This window comes from Triplophysa rosa, linkage group LG4 (assembly GCF_024868665.1).
Source record: "Triplophysa rosa linkage group LG4, Trosa_1v2, whole genome shotgun sequence".
In the NCBI taxonomy this organism is placed as follows: Eukaryota; Metazoa; Chordata; class Actinopteri; order Cypriniformes; family Nemacheilidae; genus Triplophysa; species Triplophysa rosa.
Window position 1 is genome coordinate 12,639,373 of NC_079893.1, and position 23,245 is coordinate 12,662,617.

Below are 23,245 nucleotides of genomic sequence, written 5' to 3' on the forward strand. Positions count from 1 at the left end.
TTACTGGAGAAAGTATCTCCTGTTCATTAACATTACTACCGTACAAGTGGTAGGTAGTATCTCAGACAATCTCAGAAGTGATAAACAGCTGGAAGAATTCTGACCTGAATGCATTTCCCTCTTCCACTGTTGCCTATTTGGATATAATATTTACACGTTGAATGCATATAATTACATAATTATTAAATGAAGGGGCATTGTATATCTGGTTTTATTTATATGAATACTGGTGTACTCCATACTATGTGAATATGTGATCTTTTCACTTCAGCAGGGTTTGGGAATGTTAACTCATGGATACCCTAGTTGACCTCATCTGACATCACAATTCCTCTAATAGTCCTTTCAGCCACAGGAGCAGCTTTTGTTCAGAACTAGGACTTTCAATAATGGCACCAGATACACGGTCTCCCTTGCCAAACACTTTTCCTCCAAGCATAAACAGACTTGAAAAACAAAACTGCTTATTGTCGTGTCACCAAAACCCCATTCGACTTCCTTCTTTCTTTAAAATATAAAGGAAACGAATATCTGTTAATATTTTCATGTCTGTCTAGGTAGGAAATCTTTGTTGAAGTGACATTTATATAATCCACTAGAGGGCGCGAGATACTCACATCAAATATTCCAACCGTTTCAAGAAAGGTGGGACAAGTGTTCTGTTCACGTGCTGGTGAATAGTAGTGGTTTGCAAATACATTTTGATATACTTTCATAAAAAAAATCAGTACAAAGTTTCGTGTTCAAATTAAATTATTTTGTTAAAACAAAAGGTTTGACCTCTAGTAGACGAACTACGCAGTGCATAAAAATGCCTATCCCAGAATTTACGGCTTTATGCAGGTTATGTACCGTTTAACATTTGTTATTAGGCTCATGCAGAGCATGTTTTTGTGTTTAGAAAGTCCACTGACATAAAAAAGTAGAATTTGCTAGTTTGCGTCATTATTACTTTGTAAATTGCGCCCTCTAGAGCATGCAACATGCAGATTAATCATCACGTTCTTACGTTATGAAATATGGAATATTGAAATGGTCAACCCCTTCTCGAAGAAAAGGAGAAAAACACAATGTTTGCATCAGTCTGATCTGTATACTCCAGCCTGTACCTTAAAGCAAACCATTAAGTTAAAACCTTATTGAAAATCCATACAGAACCACAAACAACACAGCACAAAGACATTTGACCTCACAGTCAGTAAAGTGAGCTGACTATTACAGTGACAACTGGATGATGCCTTAAATGCTGTCATTAATTGATTCACAAACTTCTCGGAGTAATATATTGTGAATGAAATAAAATTGACTTAATAAACAACAAAAAGCCATGTTTCATTAAACAGTTGTCTTTTATAATGTTCATATATTTGTCCAATATCAACAGTGTAGTCAATTATACGGGAATAAATGTACAGAGGTTATTCATTTCAATAATAACTGTGAGCCTACCCTTATAGAACACAAACATGGAAATTCCATTCATCTTTCGAGTGAAGGTTCAGTACACAGCATCACAAACAGACACGCTGGGTAGTTCTTAAAGAAGTAGTTCACCTTCAAAATAAAAAATTCTGTCATCGTTCACACGTCGTCTTGTCATTTGAAACCTGCATGACTTTCTTTCTTCCGCAGAACACAAAAGAAGATATTTAAAAAAATGTTGGTAACAGAACAGCACAGCCCACCATTCACTTCTATTGTAACCAATGCAAGTGAATGGGTGGCTGTTAACAACATTCTTCAAAATATCTTCTTTTGTGTTCTGCAGAAGAAAGAAAGTCCTACAGGTTTGAAATGATAAGAGGGTGAGTAAATAATGACAGAATTTTCATTTTGAAGGCGAACTATGCCTTTAAGACGGTATCACAATGTCATGTCTTCTAAAATGGCTCTGACTTGGACCGGATCGGTTCTGCCTTTGGTTTCTCTCTGAACCTCGCCCATCAGTTTGTTCAGGACTTTCTTATTCCCCGCTCTGATAATCTGAACCTGCAGAAACACATGCGGTGGCGTATCAAACCTCAGCAGCAGGTAAAGAAGAATTTGAATTACAAACATTAAAAAAGAAAAGAAAACCAAAAAACAATAGAAGCAATCTTATTGGTAATTGATACTGGTTAAGAAATGGCTAAATCTGGGTATACACCTCCTCAGGATGACGGTCCACAACCCCCTGACAGGTCCTCCATAGCTCCTCCCTGTCATTTATCATCCACAAATCCAGTTCCTTCACTATTTGACCTGCTGTCTTCTCTGGAACCTTCCACATCTCCTGGAAAACCTGTGCTCATACACATACACATACACATACACATACACATACACATACATGAACACAACACAGCTGAAATTTAAAAACTCTTTGACAGTTCCTAATTTTGTGTGTCTATATTTTTACATTAAAATATTGGTTTTGCTATTTGTAATCATTGGGATGTTTTTCAGACAATTACGGATATTTATTTTCCCCTTACCTGCTTGGCAGCTGAAGATGAGACGTGACCAGATTCCACAAGATTTATCAACTCAGCAAGAGCATGTGGAGAGATGGGACTGAGACAGAAAAGGAGGGGTTAGTAAGAGAAAACATTCAAAAGAGAAAATAAAACAAGCACAAGGCATTAGAACCCAGGAGAACTCATTACTGGACATTTTAAGCATAGTTTTTTAAATGCTCAGGCACAATTTGGCTTCACTTGATATAAGCAAACATCATAAAACAAGAGAAGATGATTGAGACTGTCTCTGATCACTGAACTGGAAAAATTCCCATCCCCAAGCATAGATGGAACACAACCTCCGTTAGTTATTATTTACTCACTGAAAACAATGTTGGTAGGAAGGAACAAAACAAACAGACTTGAAATAAGCCTCCGGCACGCGTACAGACACACCGTTTCTCTCTCCTTTTCCTCTTGCGATTGTTTATTCTAATTCAAGTTTCCAATATTCTGCATGCGTCGCAACTAGTGAAAGATTATTCTGAGAGCTGCCTCACCTCTGAGCCACTTTCATACCCTGAAGATTTAGATTTCCCATCAGCTCCTTCATCACCCAGCCAATCACCTTCCTTGGTTCTGCCTTGGTCATTTGAACAACAGTCTCGAAGTAGTCCATGAGGCCATCCTCATTCTGAAACACAGCAGATGCATACATGAAAGTCTTTAAATATTAAATCTATCGTTTCGTAAACAGATTTTATTATTGCATTTATTTCATTATAATCATTATTTTACTCAATATATTCTCATACCACCAGTGTAAAGCTGTGCTCTAGCAGGATACCGTACGTCTCCACAAGCCGCACTCTCCTTGCAGGTGGCAGCTCTGGCACTTGGGCCCTTATCCTGTCAATCACAACAACCTGGGCGGGGTCAACGTCTGCAGGCACACAGGCATCACTCTCATAAACATACAGAGGGGGCAAGTTGGGCTCTGGCATGAACCTGGGCGAGAGAGAGAGAAAGAGAGAGAGATTGTATGCAAGCAAGGTCACATGGTGAAACACTGGAGCAACGTGTGCTTTTATCAGGTGCAGAGATAAGACAGTATTTGTCGTGTTTAGACAGCGTGTGAGTCATCGCGTGACCTAATCTACCGCTCTGTCACACCCTTTTCATAGGTCTCCACATCCAGAGCCACCCAGACACCCGCTGTTATCCTCTGCGGTGAAAGTCCATCAGACGGGAGGATGAACATCATCTGTCCATCACCGCTCACATATTACAGCCCCTCTCTTCTTTCCCATCATTCTCTTTCACCCTCCACAGGACTATATTCACTTTCATCCATCTCTCCGCTACTCCCCTGACGGGTCTAGTATTTTCTCCTTTGGCCTGTTTTTCCTTTTATCCTGTGCTTTCCATCTTCTCTTGATCTGTTCCATCACTCTTTTCCATGTCCTCTACTGTTCACCTGAACTTTCTGTAACACCCTCTGTAAGGATGGAGCAGCTTTCACTCACCCGCAGGGTTCAGACAAACATTTTACTCACCTGTAATCCTGTAGACCTTCTTTATCCCTCATTGGAATAGTGTTACTGGAGAGAGTGCAAGAGAGAGAGAGAAAGGTAATGTATAAATGATATCACAAAATGTAGCATAAAGTTGGTTATAATATGTGTACTACAGATAAGGAATCATATACAACTGGCTTGTTGTTGAAACAAAACTAAACCACAACAGGGTGGTCAGGATCCTGATGTTAAGCAGATCTTGCAAAGGTTTTAATTTTCATTTAAATATATTGGGGAGCTCCAACTCAGAGTAGATTTTGGTTTTAGCTTTAAAAAAAGAAGAAGTATATTTGATGATAAAGTTGATGATAAAGTAAAAATAATAAAATACTGTCTAACTCTAAATCCAATAAAATCCCACCTTCCACAGATTATTTTCTTTAAACAAAACTCACTGTTAATATATACGTATATCGCTTCTCCTGTGGAAGGAGTTACAGTATTATCAAAACACATGGTAAGGTGGTTTTGTCAAAAATATCGATATTTCCAAGTAGGTATAACTGCAGGCTGGAGCACTTCAAAATGGGGCGGTAACCTCCAAAAGGGGGCGGAGTAAAACACGTTTCTCATTGGAAATGCAATTAATATTTTACATTCAATTTAAGCATATGGTGAGTGATTTTTTCCCTCAGAAGTGGTTAGGTTTATGGTGAAGGTAGGGTAGGAGAATATATAGAATGACAGAATGGAAAACAGGTTGAGGTTAGTGGGTAGGTTGAGTCGTTCCATTAGCTCCAGTTAAATAGCGCCAGTGCGGAGTCTCTGCAACCGTTCTGACGTTTGATGCACGCGAGTTTTGCTTACGTGTTTACCATAGCGTTCTATGAGGTGGTTTCCCGGACAGGGATTAGGTTAGGTCAGGACTAGGTCTCAGTTAAATTAATTCGTTTTTAAAATCATGTCTTACAAAAATATATTACTTGCGTGCATTTTGAGACAGAACAATGGCACTGATGTATTTTAAGATTTGTAAATGCAAGCTGTTAGTTTGAACAACTCTTAAGAATCTTAAGACCTGTACGGGAAACCACCTCTATGTACGATGATCAATGATTTTATGTGAAAAAAATGCCAAATTAAAATCATCATACAAATGCATTAACTAACATAAACAACCAATCAGCAAAACATTTGTTAAAGTATTTATTAATTCTATAGCAGATATAACTTTTTAATTTAGGTTTTTAAAATTGACTAAATTAATTAGTAAATGTTGAAATTAAAGGACCGGTGTGTAGGTTTTTGGAGGATCTATTGACAGAAATGCAATGTAATATATAACTACGTGTTCGGGGGTGTATAAAGACCTTACGTAATGAAGCGTTATGTTTTTCTTACCTCAGAATGAGCTACTTCTATCTACATACACCACGGGTCCCCTCACATGGAATATTGTTGACATGCTCATATGTGATTTCTACAGTCGCCCTAAACAGACTAACTGCTCTACAGAATGCGTTTAGTAAATACGTTTTCTCTTTCTGGAAAACGACATCTTAATCCTCCCTTAGCTCCGTAGTACTTATTGCAATATGCAACCTCACCACTAGATGCTGCTAAAAATTACACACAGCATCGTTAACGTTATTTAAAAAATAAATATCTAATCTACTGTAAAAATATACCTCACTGTCATGTTCTAGCCTTGTTATAGTTATCTTTTAATAAGAATCTAACATTTTAGGTGGTATCAAAAATGGTATTGAATATCAAAAGAATTCAAGGTATCATAATAAAGTTAGAAATTCCAGTATCATGGCAACTCAAGTCCAGCTGCTGTTTTGTTTAGATTATTAGAACTAGATATCGATATTGATTCGTGTTTTGTGAATACAGACTATAACCATGAGCAGGTGGACAGAGAGAGGCAGTACACAGCTGTGATGACTGACTTTTATTTCATGGGCCAATGACCTCGATAATACTGCTCTGTGATGTGCGGTAAGTTACTCTGAAAAAGTAATTACTAGTTACTAATTACATATTCAATAGTGTAATTAGATTACTGTACAAATTACTCTCTTCAAAAAGTATTTATTTACTTATTACTAATTACTTTCTATATCCTACATCAACCATGATTAGTTAAGTGATTCAAGGATAGACATGAAACGGCCCTTTTAATTCATTAAAATAAATAATATAAACTACATGAAGTACTCTTATTTACTGACCAAAGTATTACAAATGTGAGAATTAGGCAGTCATGGCCTAATGGTTAGAGAGTCGGACTTGTGACCAGAAGGTTGCCGGTTTGATTCTCAGGGCCGGCAGGTAACGACTGAGGTGTCCTTGAGCAAGGCACCTTACCCCCACTTGCTCCCCGGGCGCTGCAGTGATAGCTGCCCACTGCTCCGGGTGTAAGTGTGTTCACGACTTGCTGTGTGTGTGTTCACTACTCTCTGGATGGGTTAAATGCAGAGGTCACATTTCGGGTATGGGTCACCATACCTGACAAATAGGTCACTTTCACTTAAAGCATTCATTTTAAAGTTAGACTTTGAATTTTGATGTTAATTCCACTATTGCACACACATATTACACAAAGTATTTAGTTTAATTACATCAAAAGTAACTGTAATTAAATTACAGAAAAAATAAGCGTAATCCCTTACTTTACTTTTTCAAGTGAAAAGTAATTAAATTACAGTAACTAATTACTTAGTAACTAGTTACACCCAACACTGGTGCGGAGACCATGAGCTGTGTGTCTGCTTCTGCCATGTGTGCAACACATGACACTGAGGTCCAATGAGGTCCAAATTTATCTACTGTCACAGATGTACAGTAAATGGACCATAGAAAAATTGTCCAACCCATGTCTAATGTGCGATTCTTACAGCTACGGGATGCTTCAGGTTGTGACATTAAAAATAAAATTCAAAGTGTCTGTAGGTTTAAAATGTGGTGTAACCAATCTACTATGAAGACTTGAACCATGTAAAACATTCTCTAACTGATGTCACAGGAGAATATAGTACTTGTAGAAATCTGGCTGTTCTGGGCCTCCTTACCCAGATCTGCTGTCAAAGGCGCGAGTCTCATTAAGAACCTTCCCTCCGCTCTGCAGAACCTCCATCTGTCTTTGGATCTCATAGTCTGTGGAACAAGTACCAAGAGAAGACCAATCAAACGCTAACAAAATCTTCTGCCAACTAAACATCCTAAAGTACAGTTAAAGGATGCATACATGAGCACTTTTCCTCAGAACTTCTCCATGAGCTTTTGGAGGGAATTGTGCTAGTGTTGAAATCCACTAAAAGTCTTTTAATCTTAGGATAATGTATTGAAACAAGTTTATCGGCTGTCTTTACAAGTCATCAAAACAATACTCTAATCATTCCATAGGTCGTGTGCAGTCACGTGGTTTCTATGACGTGCGAGGCCCGGCTGGAGGGCAGCAAGTGATTTTCCTCCACAGGAATTCACTATCACAAACTCAAAGTACCTATGTTTAACGACCTGAACAACGACCAGGCAAGCCCAAATTTCTGTCAAACCTTACTTGTAATAAATACTAGCTTCCATTAAAATAACGAGCCCTTATTAAATGGAGAAAGTGACAAATCTCGCGTTAAGTGTTTCTTCCCCATAGAAGTCCATTATAAGGAAACAGCTTAACGTACCAAAATAACAACCACGGAAAACCAAAATAAATACATTTGTTTATCACTGATATCAAACATAAACATGATAACAGAAAAGTTTTATGTTCTCAGTTTGTCGCTGCCTTGAGTCACGTTATGTGGTTTCTTTATAATGAACTTTAATGAGTAACAAGCTTAACGTGCGACTATTCTTATTCCTGGAATAAGTGCTTGTTCTTTTAACAGTAGCTAGTGTTTATTACAATTAAGGTTTAATAGAAATTTGTTTCTTGATCAGTAAATTTGAGCTCACCTGGTCGTTGTTTAGGTACGTTAAGCGTTCTAGAAAGTCATCCGGCTCAGCTCAGCAACCGCAGATTCAGGTTTACAAAGCCACTTTTATCTCCGTTTCTCAGTCAATGCTCGCTTTTTCCCCCTTCATGAACATCAACTTTTGCTACTCAGTAAAAACACATTTCATGGTTTGATCGATTTGAACTGTCAAAAACGACGCAAAACACAGGTATTTTGAGTTTGTTATAGTGAATTCCTAAGGAGAAAATCACTTCCTGCCCTCCATCGGCACTTCGCAGTGCCGTGATGTCATGTGCACACGACCTATTAGAAAGCTTTCCTAAGGGACGGGTGTAAAACATACATTCATAGTAATAAAACATTTTTCCGCTGTCCCTGAAAGACAAGTTAAAGGGATAGTTCACTCAAAAATAAACATTCTGTCATTTCTTACTTTTTTGTTTTGTTGAACACAAGAGAAGATATTTTGAAGAATGTAGGACAACAAACAGTTCTGGGGCACTTTTGACTACCATTGGTATTTTTCCTACTATGGCAGTCAATGGGCTCCAAGAACTGTTTGGTTACAAGCATCCATCCAAACATATTTCTCTGTGTTCAACCAAACAATAAAATGTATACAGGTTCGGAACAACTAGAGAGTGAGTAATTCATGACAACATTTTCATTTTTGGATGAACTATCCCTTTAATGTAACTCTTCGACATATTTTCTTGGATCAAGTCATTCAGACTTCCTTAGAGATGCGACGGCAGACCTCTCAACGGGACATTTACCATCAGACAGAGCAGGAGTCAGGTGGAAATGTTTATTGTTTGTGTTTCTTATCTGAGGTTTGCAGTTTGACTTACAGCTCTGCCATATTTGCACACACTCACTCACTCCACATGATGCCTGGCTAAATGTGCCAACAACACAAGACTTCCAGCCAACAATGTTAAAAGTATCGGTACTTAAGCCCCAAGCTAAACGTCAATTAAAACCGTCAACAATATTGACTGGAAAAGTGAAACCAATTACCTATTACTGACTGTTTACTTAAAATTTCATAGAAAAACAAAGCAGTTTACCTAATAAATACTTGAGGACTTGAGGAGACTTTCTCCAGATCAAAAGGGAAATCTTTATATCCAATCATTTTAAGTTTCTTTGACAAAGTTTAGAATGTATAATTCTATGGCCTTTGGGTGGAATATGGTCATCCGGTCACATCCTCACCTATAGCTTTGGCCAGGTGTCGCACGCTGTTGATGTTTTTGACCTCTGTTCTCACTCCCAGAGGATCACCAGGTCGATGGACGGACACATTAGCATCAACTCTGAGCTGACCCTCTTTGAGAAAAGACAGAGAGAGAGAGAGAGAGAGAGAGAGAGAGAGAGAGAGAGAGAGGGTGAGATGAGCATCACTCCAAAAAGTCAATTACAATTCAACCATCCACATCTCTCCAAAACCCTGCTTAGCAAACAGTGCATACATTTGAATATGAATGTTTTATTTGCATACGATACTGTATTCTGGATTGCCCTGTACACTGCTGAATGGTCTGCAGATAAACAATTTGCTTCCGGGGTTTTTGATGAAACAAGATCTCTAGAATTCTTAATGACAGGAAGACAATAGTTTGATTGAACAGAGAATATCGCACCATACGAGAGACAGCTCAGTTACTTCTCCAGTTATATCTCCTACACAAACTTTACATTTGAATCAATGTTTTTTTAAATGTATTCTTAAAGCAGTACAACATAAGTTTGGGGCTCTCTAGCACCATCTGTGGCTGATACATAAAATTCCAAGTTACTTGCATAAGAATATTATATTATTTATAAATCAGTTTTGTAAGTAACATCTGTCTCAGGACCTTCTTTGTGGAAACACATGAAATATGGAGGTCAATTAGCAGATGCTTCAGCAACATTTTCAACATACTGAGTTCACTCCTTTAATATTGTCCCCCTTGGTAAATATGAGTAAAAAGGCTATATTTATATTGATAAAAATTTTATTTAAAATTCGGCAAACGAAAATATTCAGCCAAAAATAGCAAAAAAAGAATGTTCGGCCGAATAAGTGAAATGACGTGTTGATATGATCAAGCAGCAACCAGTGCAGAGAGAGAGCGATGCGCGCGAAAACATGTCGGCAGTGTGTGGAGCATTTTAAAGTAGGGCTGTGTATCGCCAACAACTTCACGATACGATACGCATCCCGATACAAGGCCCTGATACGATATGTATCCCGATACGGGTCAATTTTTTATTACATTTCTCATATGAAAGATTTAGAGCAAAATATACTTGCAGAAAATTGCCATTCATAACTAATTATCTGTTAATCTGACAAATCAATGCATAAAGTAGTTTTGAGAATTAGTATAAAGTTTCAAAAGATCAAGTCTTTATAGACCCTTGTTTCTAAAACAGGGTTTCTAGGCTACATCATATGTATGCATGTGTTTTACAAATAGACAAGATGTATAACAAATAAATATGAATATATGCATAAACGTGCAGTCAGTGTAAATAGATTTAATTAAAAAAGAAATGTGTTGAATTGAAATAGATGACGGATTTCTAGATATTATAAACGTGACAGGTGCTGTAAGATTTAAGCAGGTTTTTGCTCTTCACTTTCTATTCCACGCACATATACTGTGGCTCTTTCACGTCTTTTTCAAATGCGTTACTGTATTATGAGCGAGCAGCGCGTCACTACATCCCTCCAGCGGAGGGAGTTTCATTGATTTTAATCACGTTCAATAGTTATTTAGTGGATAAAGGCAAAAAAAGCATTGCTGCGTCATGTGTGTTGAATTGCGCCTACACGACAGCAGGGGCGTAGCTACATGGTGGCCATGGCTACCCCTGAATGATGGATGGCCACCTCTGTTGGACGAAGCAGTTTTAAGAGGTGTGTCGGAGTTTACGGAGTGCAGATCATTTAGCGTATGCACTGAAAGTAACGCGAGAACATTACTCTCGCGTTAATATGATGTCATACGCTGACGCACTGACGCAAACAGTCTGAGCGCTATAGCTGGACACCTGCTAACCGCTTGTGACTGTGTACTGTGTACCATGGAAGTTCATCGCGAGCAGAAGGATCAGGTCAGTAAAATCAGTCTTGTTTAACTGGATTTCATTCATTAATTACATTTTCGGTTGGGGTACTGTTATGTTTATTTTCCATAAAAATGCTAACTTACTGCAAATGATAGCTAGCAAATTATTTTAAAATAATGTTAGCACATGAAAGCATTGCAAATAAATTGTTTACTTTACGTTCTTTGTGTATGTTTTTGACCAGCAAAGAATTGGTGTAAATTACAGTAGAAGTTAAAGAATTTCTGTCTGTAAGGATTTTTGGGTCACCCTAATAAAATCTCTAAAAAAATGTTCTGGCTACGCCCCTGCACGACACTAACTTTAAACTTAGCCTTAAACGCAACCGTTTACGTGATTGATACGACAATGCACTTTCATGTATACTGCGCTCACGGATGCAGAGCTTATGTACTTCAGACTGGAGCCCCGCCGCTCGCGACATCCTTTGACATCATTCAGTGGTCGCGTGCGCACAGTTCCCTGTACTAAACAACTTGTCAAAGTGTGTTCTGTTCTGTTCTGTGCATCCCGGCCACGAGTGAACCTTGAGAGAACAGTCAGCTTTTGTGGGCGGAGTTTGGAGGAGAGACTTGAACTGAAATAGTTGTCAGTCAGAATTGCTTGCATGGATGTTTTTTCTTCCTTTAAATCATTTTGCAGTGCAGCCTATAATAATCCAACAGTTTTAGTTTATTCATATTCTTATCTTATAATGTTGAATGACACTTTTTAAATAAGAGTTTTGTTGTAGGGGTACAGAGTACAGTACATTCTTTCAGCAGTCAGTTATAGGCCTAATATAGGTTATTCAAGCAGGGAGAGGGCTCATTTTTTTGAGCATTATCTTGTTTTGCTCAATTTTATTTTAAGTTATATTGTATTATATTGAAAAGCAAGACAAAATATAAAAATCACATTTTGACCATTCAGTATATGCAATAGTGAAAAAATTGGCTAAACAAATTGAAGAAATACGAAAAGCCATGTTCGGTGTTCGGTATTCGGCCTTCGGCCAAGTGTTTCATTTTAATTCGGCTTCGGCCAAGAATTTTCATTTTGGTGCATCCCTAATACAAACAAGAAGTCATTCATCACAATGGGTAAGAGCAAGAATACAGCTGTGTGACAAAAGATTGTTGAGCTTCACAAAATAGAAAATTACATTAAAAACTATCAGAAGCATTGACAAATTCCCACCATAGAGGTAAAAATAAAAAGGTTTTAGTTAACTCGAGATGTAAGGATGTGGATAAGTTACCGGCCATGTTGGCCTGACAGGTGCCCAGAGCCTGTAGGATAAGCTGGAGCTCTCTGATGGTAGCAGCTGCCTCCTCTCCACAACACATATCCGGCTCCATCACCAACTCCATGAGACCTACACCTACACAAAAATAATTGTTTTCATATCAGAAACCACCCAAACCTATGCAGTCGTCAGGGGGAAATTCTCGCAAGTAATGGCTGGAATACACTACAAGACTTTTAAAACCTGAACAGATTTTTTTTAACTAGACATCATAGACTTGCAGACTTTTTGAAAGTTTCAGATAAAACACACTAACTGATCAAAACTGCAGACTGGCACAGACTTTCTGCAACAAGTCCAGACTGAAAATCTGGGCAAAATCTGATTAAAACTATTGTAGTGTATTTTAGACTTAAGGTACAAAATAGGGCCTAAAATGCTTTTTTAAAAAACTAAATTTTTCAACAAATTATCAATGAAAGGAAGTGCTTAACCTACAGATAACCATCTTGAAGTTGAAGTTTACTATCTTTATTTAATTTTGTGGCAAAATACAATTAAATAACTCATGAATTTTATTTGTTATTTTCTGACGATACATTTTTTTTATAAAACAGACAAAATATATGAAGTTAAAAAGTAAATAAATTAAAATGCAATTATATGTATCTGTGCACCATAAAAAAAATACTTCAAATCATGTTATTATTTCTTCTGCTATTGTATTGATGCCACAACAGGGTTGAAATGTCAGAGCCACATAAGTTTTTTTGTATCTTTATCTAACAACAACAAATTCAATGATACAATGAATTGAAAATAAAAATCCACAGATTTAAAGGGATACTTCACCCAAAAATGAATATTCTGTCATCATTTACTCACCTTCGAGTTGTTCCAAATCTGTATAAATTTCTTTGTTCTGATGATCACAGAGAAAGATATTTGGAAGAATGCTTATAACCAAACAGATTTGGAACAACTCGAAGGTGAGTAAAGGATGACAGAACTTCCATTTATTAGTGAAGTATCCATTTAAATACATACATTGGGAAGGTTAGGACCTCTGAGTTAGGCCAAACTCACCATTTAGATGATTGTTAAGATAACATTTCTAACAGTTCTCATAACAAAATCATTGGATTTATGTTTCTAATGCTAAAAACTGACACATATATGTACTGTATTGGTGGAAAGTTCCAGGTATCTATATAATAGCGCTTTTCCACTGCATAGTACTGCACGGTACAGCTCACTTTTGGGGGGTTTTCCACTGGGTACAGTACATAGTACACGATACTTTTTTAGTACCACCTCGGTTGAGGATCCAAGCACACTGTACCGATACCAAAATGTGAGCGTCATTGGATTTTCAACTCATGAATACGCATTTTAATTCGTAATAATGGCCTATCGTTATATCCTTCGTGACAGTAATATAGAGATTGAGAACCTTAACGCAATGCTAAATGCTACATTAGCATACCCTCGTGCGCCATCGAGCAAACAAAATAATCGTTGTCTGCTCTATGCAGTAAGATTTCCCAACCTCTCTGGTATTTTAAGCAGTATTTTGTTTTGCTGCCATCTGCCATCGATATGGTCCATATATCTCCTGTGTTGTGCGTGTTTTTTTGCCGCGTTCACAATGATGTTAGGGCAGTAGAGGCGGCACAACTATGACAATACGCTTATAATCCCCTCCCACTTTGAAGCGGTACTAAACTGCTGTGGAAAAGCAAACTGAGCCGAAGTGAACGAGCCGAGTCGTACTAAACCTGACAGTCCCATGCAGTGGAAAAGCGCCATAAGAGTGATATAGAACGATACCTGCTCTGTTGAGATCTATTAACGTCTGACTCCGTTCATCATCATGAAGACTCTTTCCACTATCTTGCTCTAGTTGGATCTGTTTAATTCTCACGCTCCTGGTGAGCACTTGGTTTCTTTTGCGACCTTCAAAGTGACTATAGACCAGGGTGCCATCCACTGCTATGGGCAGCCTTTGCTGAGTGATCTGATATCCAGCCTAAAAATGAACACACACAGAACTGTTAACACACACAGTTAAACAACAGTGGGTGTTTTTATTTAAACCATGCAAATTGCTACGGAGCGGTTTATCTAAATCAGGGAAATCCAAATTCGCTCCTGGAGGAGCTGCATCATGCAGTTTATCTCCTAAACAAGCTAACCAAAACCTTAAGGTCTGCTTGAACATCACAGGCAGGTGCGTTTCATTAGGGTTAGTGCTCATTCAGGAGTAGATCTGAAGAGTCCTAGACCTTTAAGAATCTGTAATTGTAATTGACAAAACCTACACGAAGTTTGATGGTGAGATTAACAGTCAAGTGATGACAAAATTTAACTGCATACAGATACTTGTGGTCTGGCTGTATGATTTGGCTACATTTTCAACCTCCGTCTATTTCACTGTGAGGCAAAACAGAGCACTTGTAACTGTTGCTATGGCAACCCCATGACCAAAAGCCACTAGAAATGTATCATGGTTATTGGTATGCAAAAGAGTAAAGGAAGGAAAAAACACAATTAGCCACTGCCATCTGTGTGTTGTTGTAACTGATCAACAAAAATAAACTAAGAACACTAAAGGAATTAAATGAAAACAGAATGACAGGTCTACGATTTCCTACTCTATATCAGTCCCCGGGCTTTCTCAAGCCAAACATTTATTTTGAATTCCTTGCTTGCAACCACTTTAATTATTCTGGCTTAAAAATGCACAAAAAAACTTGGTATACATGCACACATTACCTTTACAGCAGTTCATTTAAGCATACATCCATGAACTCATAATTTAATTAGCGATTTTGCCTTGCAATCATTTTGTGGTGGAATTAAAATGAAATTTGCACATGACCTTATAGTGCAATTTAATTATGCACTAAGAGTTTCATCCTAACTGTGCGTCTGTAAATGAGTGTTATCAGGTGCCCTAATGAAAATCAATCTGCAAAGGGATTGTAGCCATCGAAGGGTTGTTGAAAAGACATTTGGGTTAAGGAGGTAACAAGCTCATTTATTTTTTAAAAAGAGAAATTGATTTTTTTGCGTTAACATGAACACCTTTTAAGACAGACCTTCATGGTGTTAGAGTTTGTCAAGCGACAATATACGTGTAGACATCACTGTGATTTTCGATAACAAATAATTATTGTCAGTTCATCTTTTTTCTGTGGCTCCGAGTGCTTAGTCATATGGCATTTATAGCTAAGACAATCGGTTCAAAAGGTTCTGTGCCCAGCTAAGGTGGTGTTTACATTAGCCCGTTATCGTACGAAAATGGCGTTCTAAAACGAAAACGATCCTCGTTTATACTGCTGTTTCCACATCCACAAAATCCGCGTTTACACTACACTACCGAAAACGCATGTCACATGACCATTCACACACGCTGGGCATGCACACACAAATGTAAACAGTTGCATGGGCATACATAAGTTGGTTGTTGATGACAGTTGGTTAATAGTCACAGACCGGCCAGTACAAAATAAACATGATGGCGAGGAAAAGCAAGGACATCTTTGTGTGGATAACTTTAGATGACGTAATCCATGTTATTAGGTTTCTTTGATTTCATCCGGCGCCACGCAGACCGATCGACGGATAACACCGCAGTACTGAGTGGGCTATTTAAAAGGCTCTCGATTCTCTCTCGCGTTGCTGTAATGCCACCGTGTCGATCTGAGTACACAGCGCAGCTTGAAGTACACGGTCCTTGCGAGGCTGGTCATTGTCGCTTTCAGGTAACGTAATGGCTCATATGACAGGGGCTTTACGAATCAGGGAAGCAAACGCAATGATACAGACGAACCAATCAGTAAGCGAATGTGGGCAACCACGCCTGTGTATTTTAAAGTCTCCGTTTTCGTCCGTTTTTGTCTGTTTACACAGAAACGCAACCCCGGAGTTTTCAAACTAAAACAGGGTCTGCAGCATTTCCAAGTCTCGGTTTTCGGGGGCCGAAAACTCAGGAGTGGTGTAAACGGCAGGTGATATCGTAGCTAGAGCCATAGGCGTAATTCGCGGGTGGGACATGTCCCCACCACTTTTTGGAAGAAATTAAGAAATGAAACAGGTGCCATTAATATCTAAAACGCGTGGAAAACGCAGAATGCGCCGCTTTCTCACCATCTCCCGTTGCTCACACTCGTAAGTTATATTTGCGGAAGACAGAGAGCCTTCAGACTTCAGAAACGTGGCCAGTATAAAAATGCGTGCATCATCCGCACTCACGGTGCTTGCTTGTGCATCCAGTGTCCAAGCACAAAAACGCATAAACCATTGAACAAGCGACTTTTTAGTCGTAGGAATAAACTGTTTTAAGTGTAATGCACCGCAACAGCCAAGTGACCTTCCCCAAGTGACAGTTTGGGAACCACATACTGTGGGGGAGCGCATGCTACGTCATAAAAACAATATCATGTCTCTCTCACACTAAACACGTGGGTCTGTCATGATCCTGCCACTAGACTAGAAAATCAAGACAAAAGGTGGCAGAATCATGACAGAAGCCCCCCCCTTAAGGAACGACAACCTGGGGTTCTTCAAGGGGACAGACAAGACAAGACTGACTAGGACAGAGACACGAGTAAATCATACATTATAAAGACAATAAAGTAACAAGAGTCCAATGAAATGTTGTTTAGTGTTTTGTGGCTCTTTAAGATGTCCCACCCACACCATATCAGCGAGCTTCCGCTTCTCAGGCTGTTGTGATTGGTCCCCCTCTCAGTGCACGTGTGGCGTATTCATGAGCTTTAGCTTTTAGCAATAAACAGTAAATGGTGTCAGCTTTACTTCATCAGTTAAAAACATGCGGATCGATCAGAACTGAGAAGTGTAATGGAGGTCTGCTAGTGCATGTGCAAACGTCAATCTTTGTTAGAGATTGCATTTTGAATGCAGTTAGGATTAGATTGCATCCTACTATGGCAAGGGTTCTCCCGTTTCTCCACTGTTTTCCCTACTATGGCGAGGGGTATGACAACGGACCGATTGGTGTAACACCGGTTATATTAACACTAATAACAGAAGCGTTAGTTTTGCCTTTTCACATTGGACCTAAGTTGGATAAATAAAACAAGCAGATTGACCAGGAGACATTTGAAAGCAGGAGTTCTAAGGACGTTTCATAGACACACACACACACACACACACACACACACACACACACACACACAATTTCAGTGTATTAGAGAAGTGTATTACAGAACAGCTTTTCAATTTAAACAACCGAAATAATGAAATGTTTTAAATGGTTTATAAGGCTATTTCTTGCGGTCCGGATGGAACGAAGCAAAGGTCCGGATCTGGCTGGCGGTCCGCCAATTGAGGATGACTAGTGTAAATAAATGGAAAACACACACAGTAAAAAGAAAAAGTGCCTCAAATATCCTGTTGTGTACTCAAAGAACCTTAAACTGTATTTTAAGTGCTCCAAAGCTCTTTTTCTCAATAAAACGGTTATGGTGGAACCATCTATAGTCTTTGTGGTTCTTCCAGGGTCCTAGAAGATTCTTGCATAACCCCATATTCAGTTGTGAAGTTCTGGAGTCACCTTTTCACTACACTGGGACCTCAAAGTGCTTTGCGGGTTATTGAAGGAACTCAAATTCTAAAAAATGGTTATTGTATGATCTGTAAACTTGTAAGTGGTTCCTGGAGAATCTCTCTTGTACAAGACAGTATCTAGAGGAACCCCAAAAAATTCTACATGAAATAGGGATTTTTAGTGTCTGATCATTTTGATGTTTTATGAGAATAAGAACAGTCCAAAGTTTGTTTTTTGGCCCCTGCTAAGTGAACACACATTTTAAAATCATGCACATTATTTTGAAAATTTTCAGCAAGCTTTTTGATTATTTTATATTTCTTACTATTTGTATTATATGATTAATTATATTAATATATTATAAATAAACATTTTTATTCTATAAGTAGATCCTAAGTCACTGAAATCTTTTGAAAATGTAAACGTTGTTGTGCTTTCCATCCAAACAAACTGCAGCTGCTCTGTGTGTTTATTGTGCGGTCTCGCCTTCCACAGTACTGTGGCGCTGTTGGCACAATGTCTCAGCGTCAAGGCATGTGCCATGCGGCGCTTTCGTTAGTATGTGTGTTTAACTTTTTCCAGCTCTGCGCAGATCAATCACCTTATGACAAAAAGCATACGGACTTAGAATAACATCTCTAAAGCATACAGAGCAGTCAGTTCACAAATAGCTCTCACTGTGCTTTGATGTCGCCGATCCGTCTGCGATCAAACATCAGTGGCACGAGTGTTCACCGGTGTTGTTCCGCTCGCGCGACAGACAGGAATTCAAAATAACGGATCGCAACAACCTCTCGACTGTCCCATTGGATGTAAGTAAAGTCAAAATATATAAATAACTTAAATATACTAACTATATACTATTTATATAAATGTATACTCTGACACGTCTAATTGTATGGCCGCTTTTGGCTGTTTAAACCATTTATTTACACAGTGTAGGCAGCGCATGTTTTAGCCGAGATGCTAACGAATATAAGTTAAGATGAAGCTTGTGGGGCTAACGTTAAATGGATAACGTTAGTGTTAAATACGTTAGTGTTCAAACTCAACAGGTAGTGGTCTAGCTTTTGGTAAAACTAGTAACTTTGTATTGGCACCTATTGCACTATTGCTCCTGTATGACATATCGCTTATTGCTTCTTATACTCTTTGTAAGTCGCTTTGGATAAAAGCGTCTGCTAAATGACTAAATGTAAATGACAAACAATGACTTTTAGCCACTTTTAGCTATTATGTTCGCTTTTAGTGAATGTATAGCTCTTTTTTAACTTACTGATGTTTGTGTTGAATGGTTTTCCCACCCATGTTACATAAATTGTCTGTAATTAAATATTCAGTTCTGTTTTTATCCTTTTAACTCAGAATTTTCAGTATTTTCCAGTTGAGCAGCAAAAAAATGTAAGTATTATATTTATTATAATATTTTCATTATTATGTTATTTGTTATATTTGCACATGTAAAAATACTCATTGACAATGGAAAATCTGAATAAAGTGGATTATTACAGTTGTTGCTATAAATAGCCTATTGTACTACTTAACCATAGACCAAAACAGTGACTTCCAGGCATTGTAATATTTTGTTTATTGTTACATTTGTAAACCAATTTGTGATGTACTAAATGATTAAATTTAATGTTTTACGAGACGTTATCTAAATCCCTCTTTTTGGTCTCCATGTCTTATTCGCAGGGGCAACCAAGGCCAACAGACCCAGCCCACCCTGATGCTCATCCTTGCACTGCCTGGGACACCTAAGGCCAACAGGCGCAGCTCCTGTTCCCTTTTTGCCATAAATACATATCTACTTTAGCAATGCAAAATTGTGAAATGCACTATAGAAATAATTTTTACTTTGACTACATGGATCCTCACACCAACTGGTAATAGCAAGAAACCCATTTGGAGAGAACAGCATTGTTTTCTCTAGCTCGCAAGGATTTGCTATTTGGCAAATTACAACTTTACCATGGGTGTAGGCCTTGCTATGAGAGACTACTTTTTTGCTGGACTTTTTTACAATTGTACATTTGTACAAAGTACTTGAAATATTTCTGTATGTACGGTATATTTAAAATTAAGGCAAATTATTTGGTTAGTTTTGTTAAGATAAAGACTTTTCATTTATAACAATATCACCAACACAATATTAATTATACAAGTGATTTCATGAATTTAGAATGGTAATGTTCAATATTGACCATTCTGTAAATATTTATTCAATGTACATTGTTGTTGTTTATCAATAAACTGTTGTATTTGATTTAGTATTTCTGCTTATTAAAATATTGTGAATAGCAAATATAAAATGTGAAATGGTGCCTTGAAGCACCCAAGATGGTTCCAGACCATTTTAATAAAAGGGATCCCCAAGAAGCCTTGAGGGTTCCTCAGAGAACCGCCCTTCATTAAGCGGTGCCTTGAGTTTCCCCTGAGGGTTCCGCCGGCGTGGCAATGTGAAGAACCCCAAATGGTTCCTCAAAGTACCTTTAATTTTTACAGTGCAGAATTAAGAAAAATTAAAACAGAAAAAGGGAACTTGGGAAAAACTAAATTATATGGCTCTAATTTACCCAACTGTAACATAAATGTCCTTTGTCAGTTACCTGCTATTTATGTGAAAAACTACACATACGTATTTTTTATGTGTATATTTTTCTAATATAACAGACGTTTTATACTTTTATATGCTACATAGTTTAGCATATAAAAGTATATAGCTAACATAGCTAATAGTTTTATACTATTTATGTTACAACTGTTTGGCCTGTGTTACAAAACTTTAAACCTCTGTAGCATCAGTGCTACGTTTAAAAAACGTTAACGTACAGCCCTGCTTTAGGGAATGCTTCTGTGTCTCCAAACATGTTTCACCTTTTTCTTCTGTTTTGGCTTTGAATTAAATGTTGTACTGTTGTGACTTATTTCAGAGCTGGCTGGGTTAGTTTATCATTTAGAACTCTTTATTAAACAAATGTTAGAAAGCCCAATAGATAAAATGAAAAAGAAAAACACTTCCAAAAAGGGTTTATAGTGGTCACTGCTGTACAGAAAGAATAATGAGAGTCCAGTCAACAATCTTTGGTTTTAAGTCCTGGTGGCAGAAAATGTTTCTAGACAAAAAAAAATATTGAGTGTTTGCTATAGCGTTCTTTTATCAATATAATTTAGTTGATTTTGCTCTTTTAATGCATTTAGATTTATGATTTCAAATGCCTAAAACAGGCAGAAATTGCGCAGCTGTATCACACACGTTCACACACAAATAAAAACTGCTTGATCAATTGCTTTCAAGAGCTGACACTATTATTCATCAACATTACAAGCAGCCATATGGTTTTCTGCCTGTTCAGCATGGACTGTCAACAGGAATACAGAGTGATGCACCAGATGCATGTGCATGTCTCTTTAACAAATGATGGATCCATAAAGCAGCTTATCAAAAATAACAACCCATGCAGTTAAAGGCATAAGAGAAATGTTCTTGTCTGTTGCATTCATGTCATCAGCACTATGATGTTTTGGAAACAGAAGATAAAACTAAGACATGACCAATTTTATTAAAGGGGATGTGCAACGGTGTTTCATGCATTCTAAATTCTTTACAATGTTAAACGTGCTGGCTTCTCAAGCTTGACATGGTCAACTTGTCAAAACACGAGTTGGACGTATGACGTAGTATTTCTGTGCTCGATACACTCCCCCAGCGTTTTTTTCGAACATGAAAATGCATTTCGTAACAACTTTTCTTAGTCCCTTATTGGACAATTCTCCCGGAAAAGCACGCCCACGCCTCAACCCGCCAGAGGAGAAGGAAGAGCGTCAACCAGTGAGAGCGGGAGAAGGAGCATGCACACACGTCAACCAGCTGGAGCAAGAGAGAGAGAGCACTGCATTTGCGAATTTCAGCTGTGTTCGTTTGTTCAATGCATTTCGGTGAAGAATGTTATATATAGATGGTGGATTTGGAGATCGTTTGAATAGATAGATGGAGCGGTCATGAACCGCACACGGTAAGTGAAACTGAGTCATATGTCTGTGTTTTGTTGGCGATGGGTGCGCACGTGCTTTAGTCCCCCCCTCACGCGTGCAGGAGGTTGTATGTTTTCGGAAATAACCGTACAGCTGTATCAGTCTTTTATAAAAGACTCTACAGATAAGGGTGCGATGCTATTCTGTAAATACTCAAGATTAATGTGAGATATGCAGAAACTGTCTGAGTTACGGCCACTTTAAGCAATCAGATGTGTGCAGCTATGGGAACTCACAGGCATGTCCGCGTAAAAATAGTGTTTCCTGTCAAACAGCGACTTTCTGTTGATGGTACAGTTGAGCGCGAGACCTGTCATTACAGCAGCCTCGACACATCTTCTATTCAGCACCTTAGGAGGATGCAGCAGTGACAAAATATAAGACATAATAATGACATACAGTTATATTTAAAATGCACAGAAACGATATAACTTAAGGCAGGTGTACTGCTGCTTTCGCAAATAACAAATATATAATTTACATAATTCACAGATTATATTGTTCTTTTTGGTATTTAAAGTCCCACTTTGAAGCCAATCTTTGACGGTCTTACTCAATGGTCAATATGAAATAAAACAAGTTTGTTATATGTTTTCACAGAATCTCCTTTACATTACGTAGAAGAATTCTATGTAGAAAACAGTAAATCACAAAAACATGACTTTAGCTGGGTTTTCAGTCACAAGTATTTACTAATTTACTCACAGGCAGTGTTCCTGGTAGTGATGCATCAAAATGTGAGACAAGTGAGTTTGGTGGAGCCATGAATTTAACATGAGATCCAGAGAACAGCTTTGATCTGGAGTGAATCTGGGCATGGACTTCCAGACCAACAACACCAACCATCTGAGGAAGGCTAGAAACAAGAGAAGAGTCACTTGTAAAGTTTAAAGCAAAAAAAAAGACATTTCCTTAATATTCAATATAGTTCTACTCGAATACAAAATTCAGTATAAGTAACAATACAAATTATTTTTTATAACACGTGAGATGAAGGTCAGCAATCTAGTAACGTTGCAAATATGGAGTCCACAGTATGCGATTCGTCAACACAAATAAAATCTGATAAAATCACTGAAAGACAAATTGAATAGATGACCTAAATTAACGGAAGACTATACGTACGCTCCAATGTCACCAAACATTAATTTTGCAGTGTGCTGCCTACCTTCTAGTCTTTACTTTGGGCTGAATTTGATTTTTTGATCCAGAAGTCCATATTCTCCTTATAATAATATTAAAAGTATCAATATGATACAAATTTTGTAATTTATTAGCGTATATTTTCAGACTAAAGAGCATTTTACTGTATCCTGACGAGGAGGCTGCCATGTTTGTGTTTTGTATGTGGGCAGCTGGTAGAT

The 23,245-nt window shown here is 38.0% G+C and overlaps 1 protein-coding gene and 1 long non-coding RNA gene across 2 annotated transcripts; one reads left to right on the forward strand and one right to left on the reverse strand.

Moving 5' to 3' along the window:
- Positions 1 to 1,340: 1,340 nt before the first annotated feature.
- On the reverse strand, positions 1,341 to 23,234 carry gatb (glutamyl-tRNA(Gln) amidotransferase, subunit B). The gene is made up of 13 exons (XM_057331854.1): positions 23,050 to 23,234; positions 22,587 to 22,737; positions 22,118 to 22,231; positions 14,102 to 14,300; positions 12,284 to 12,406; positions 9,139 to 9,252; positions 7,033 to 7,117; positions 3,995 to 4,039; positions 3,254 to 3,446; positions 2,999 to 3,132; positions 2,475 to 2,553; positions 2,147 to 2,281; positions 1,341 to 1,989 (listed from the first exon to the last, which is right to left on the reverse strand). Exons 1-13 carry the CDS (start codon positions 23,211 to 23,213, stop codon positions 1,864 to 1,866), a joined length of 1,662 nt encoding a protein of 553 aa, XP_057187837.1. The 5' UTR covers positions 23,214 to 23,234; the 3' UTR covers positions 1,341 to 1,863.
- Positions 14,308 to 20,031, forward strand: LOC130553109 (uncharacterized). The gene is made up of 3 exons (XR_008962808.1): positions 14,308 to 18,658; positions 19,212 to 19,247; positions 19,542 to 20,031. It is a non-coding gene; the product is annotated as an uncharacterized LOC130553109 (long non-coding RNA).
- Positions 23,235 to 23,245: the final 11 nt, after the last annotated feature.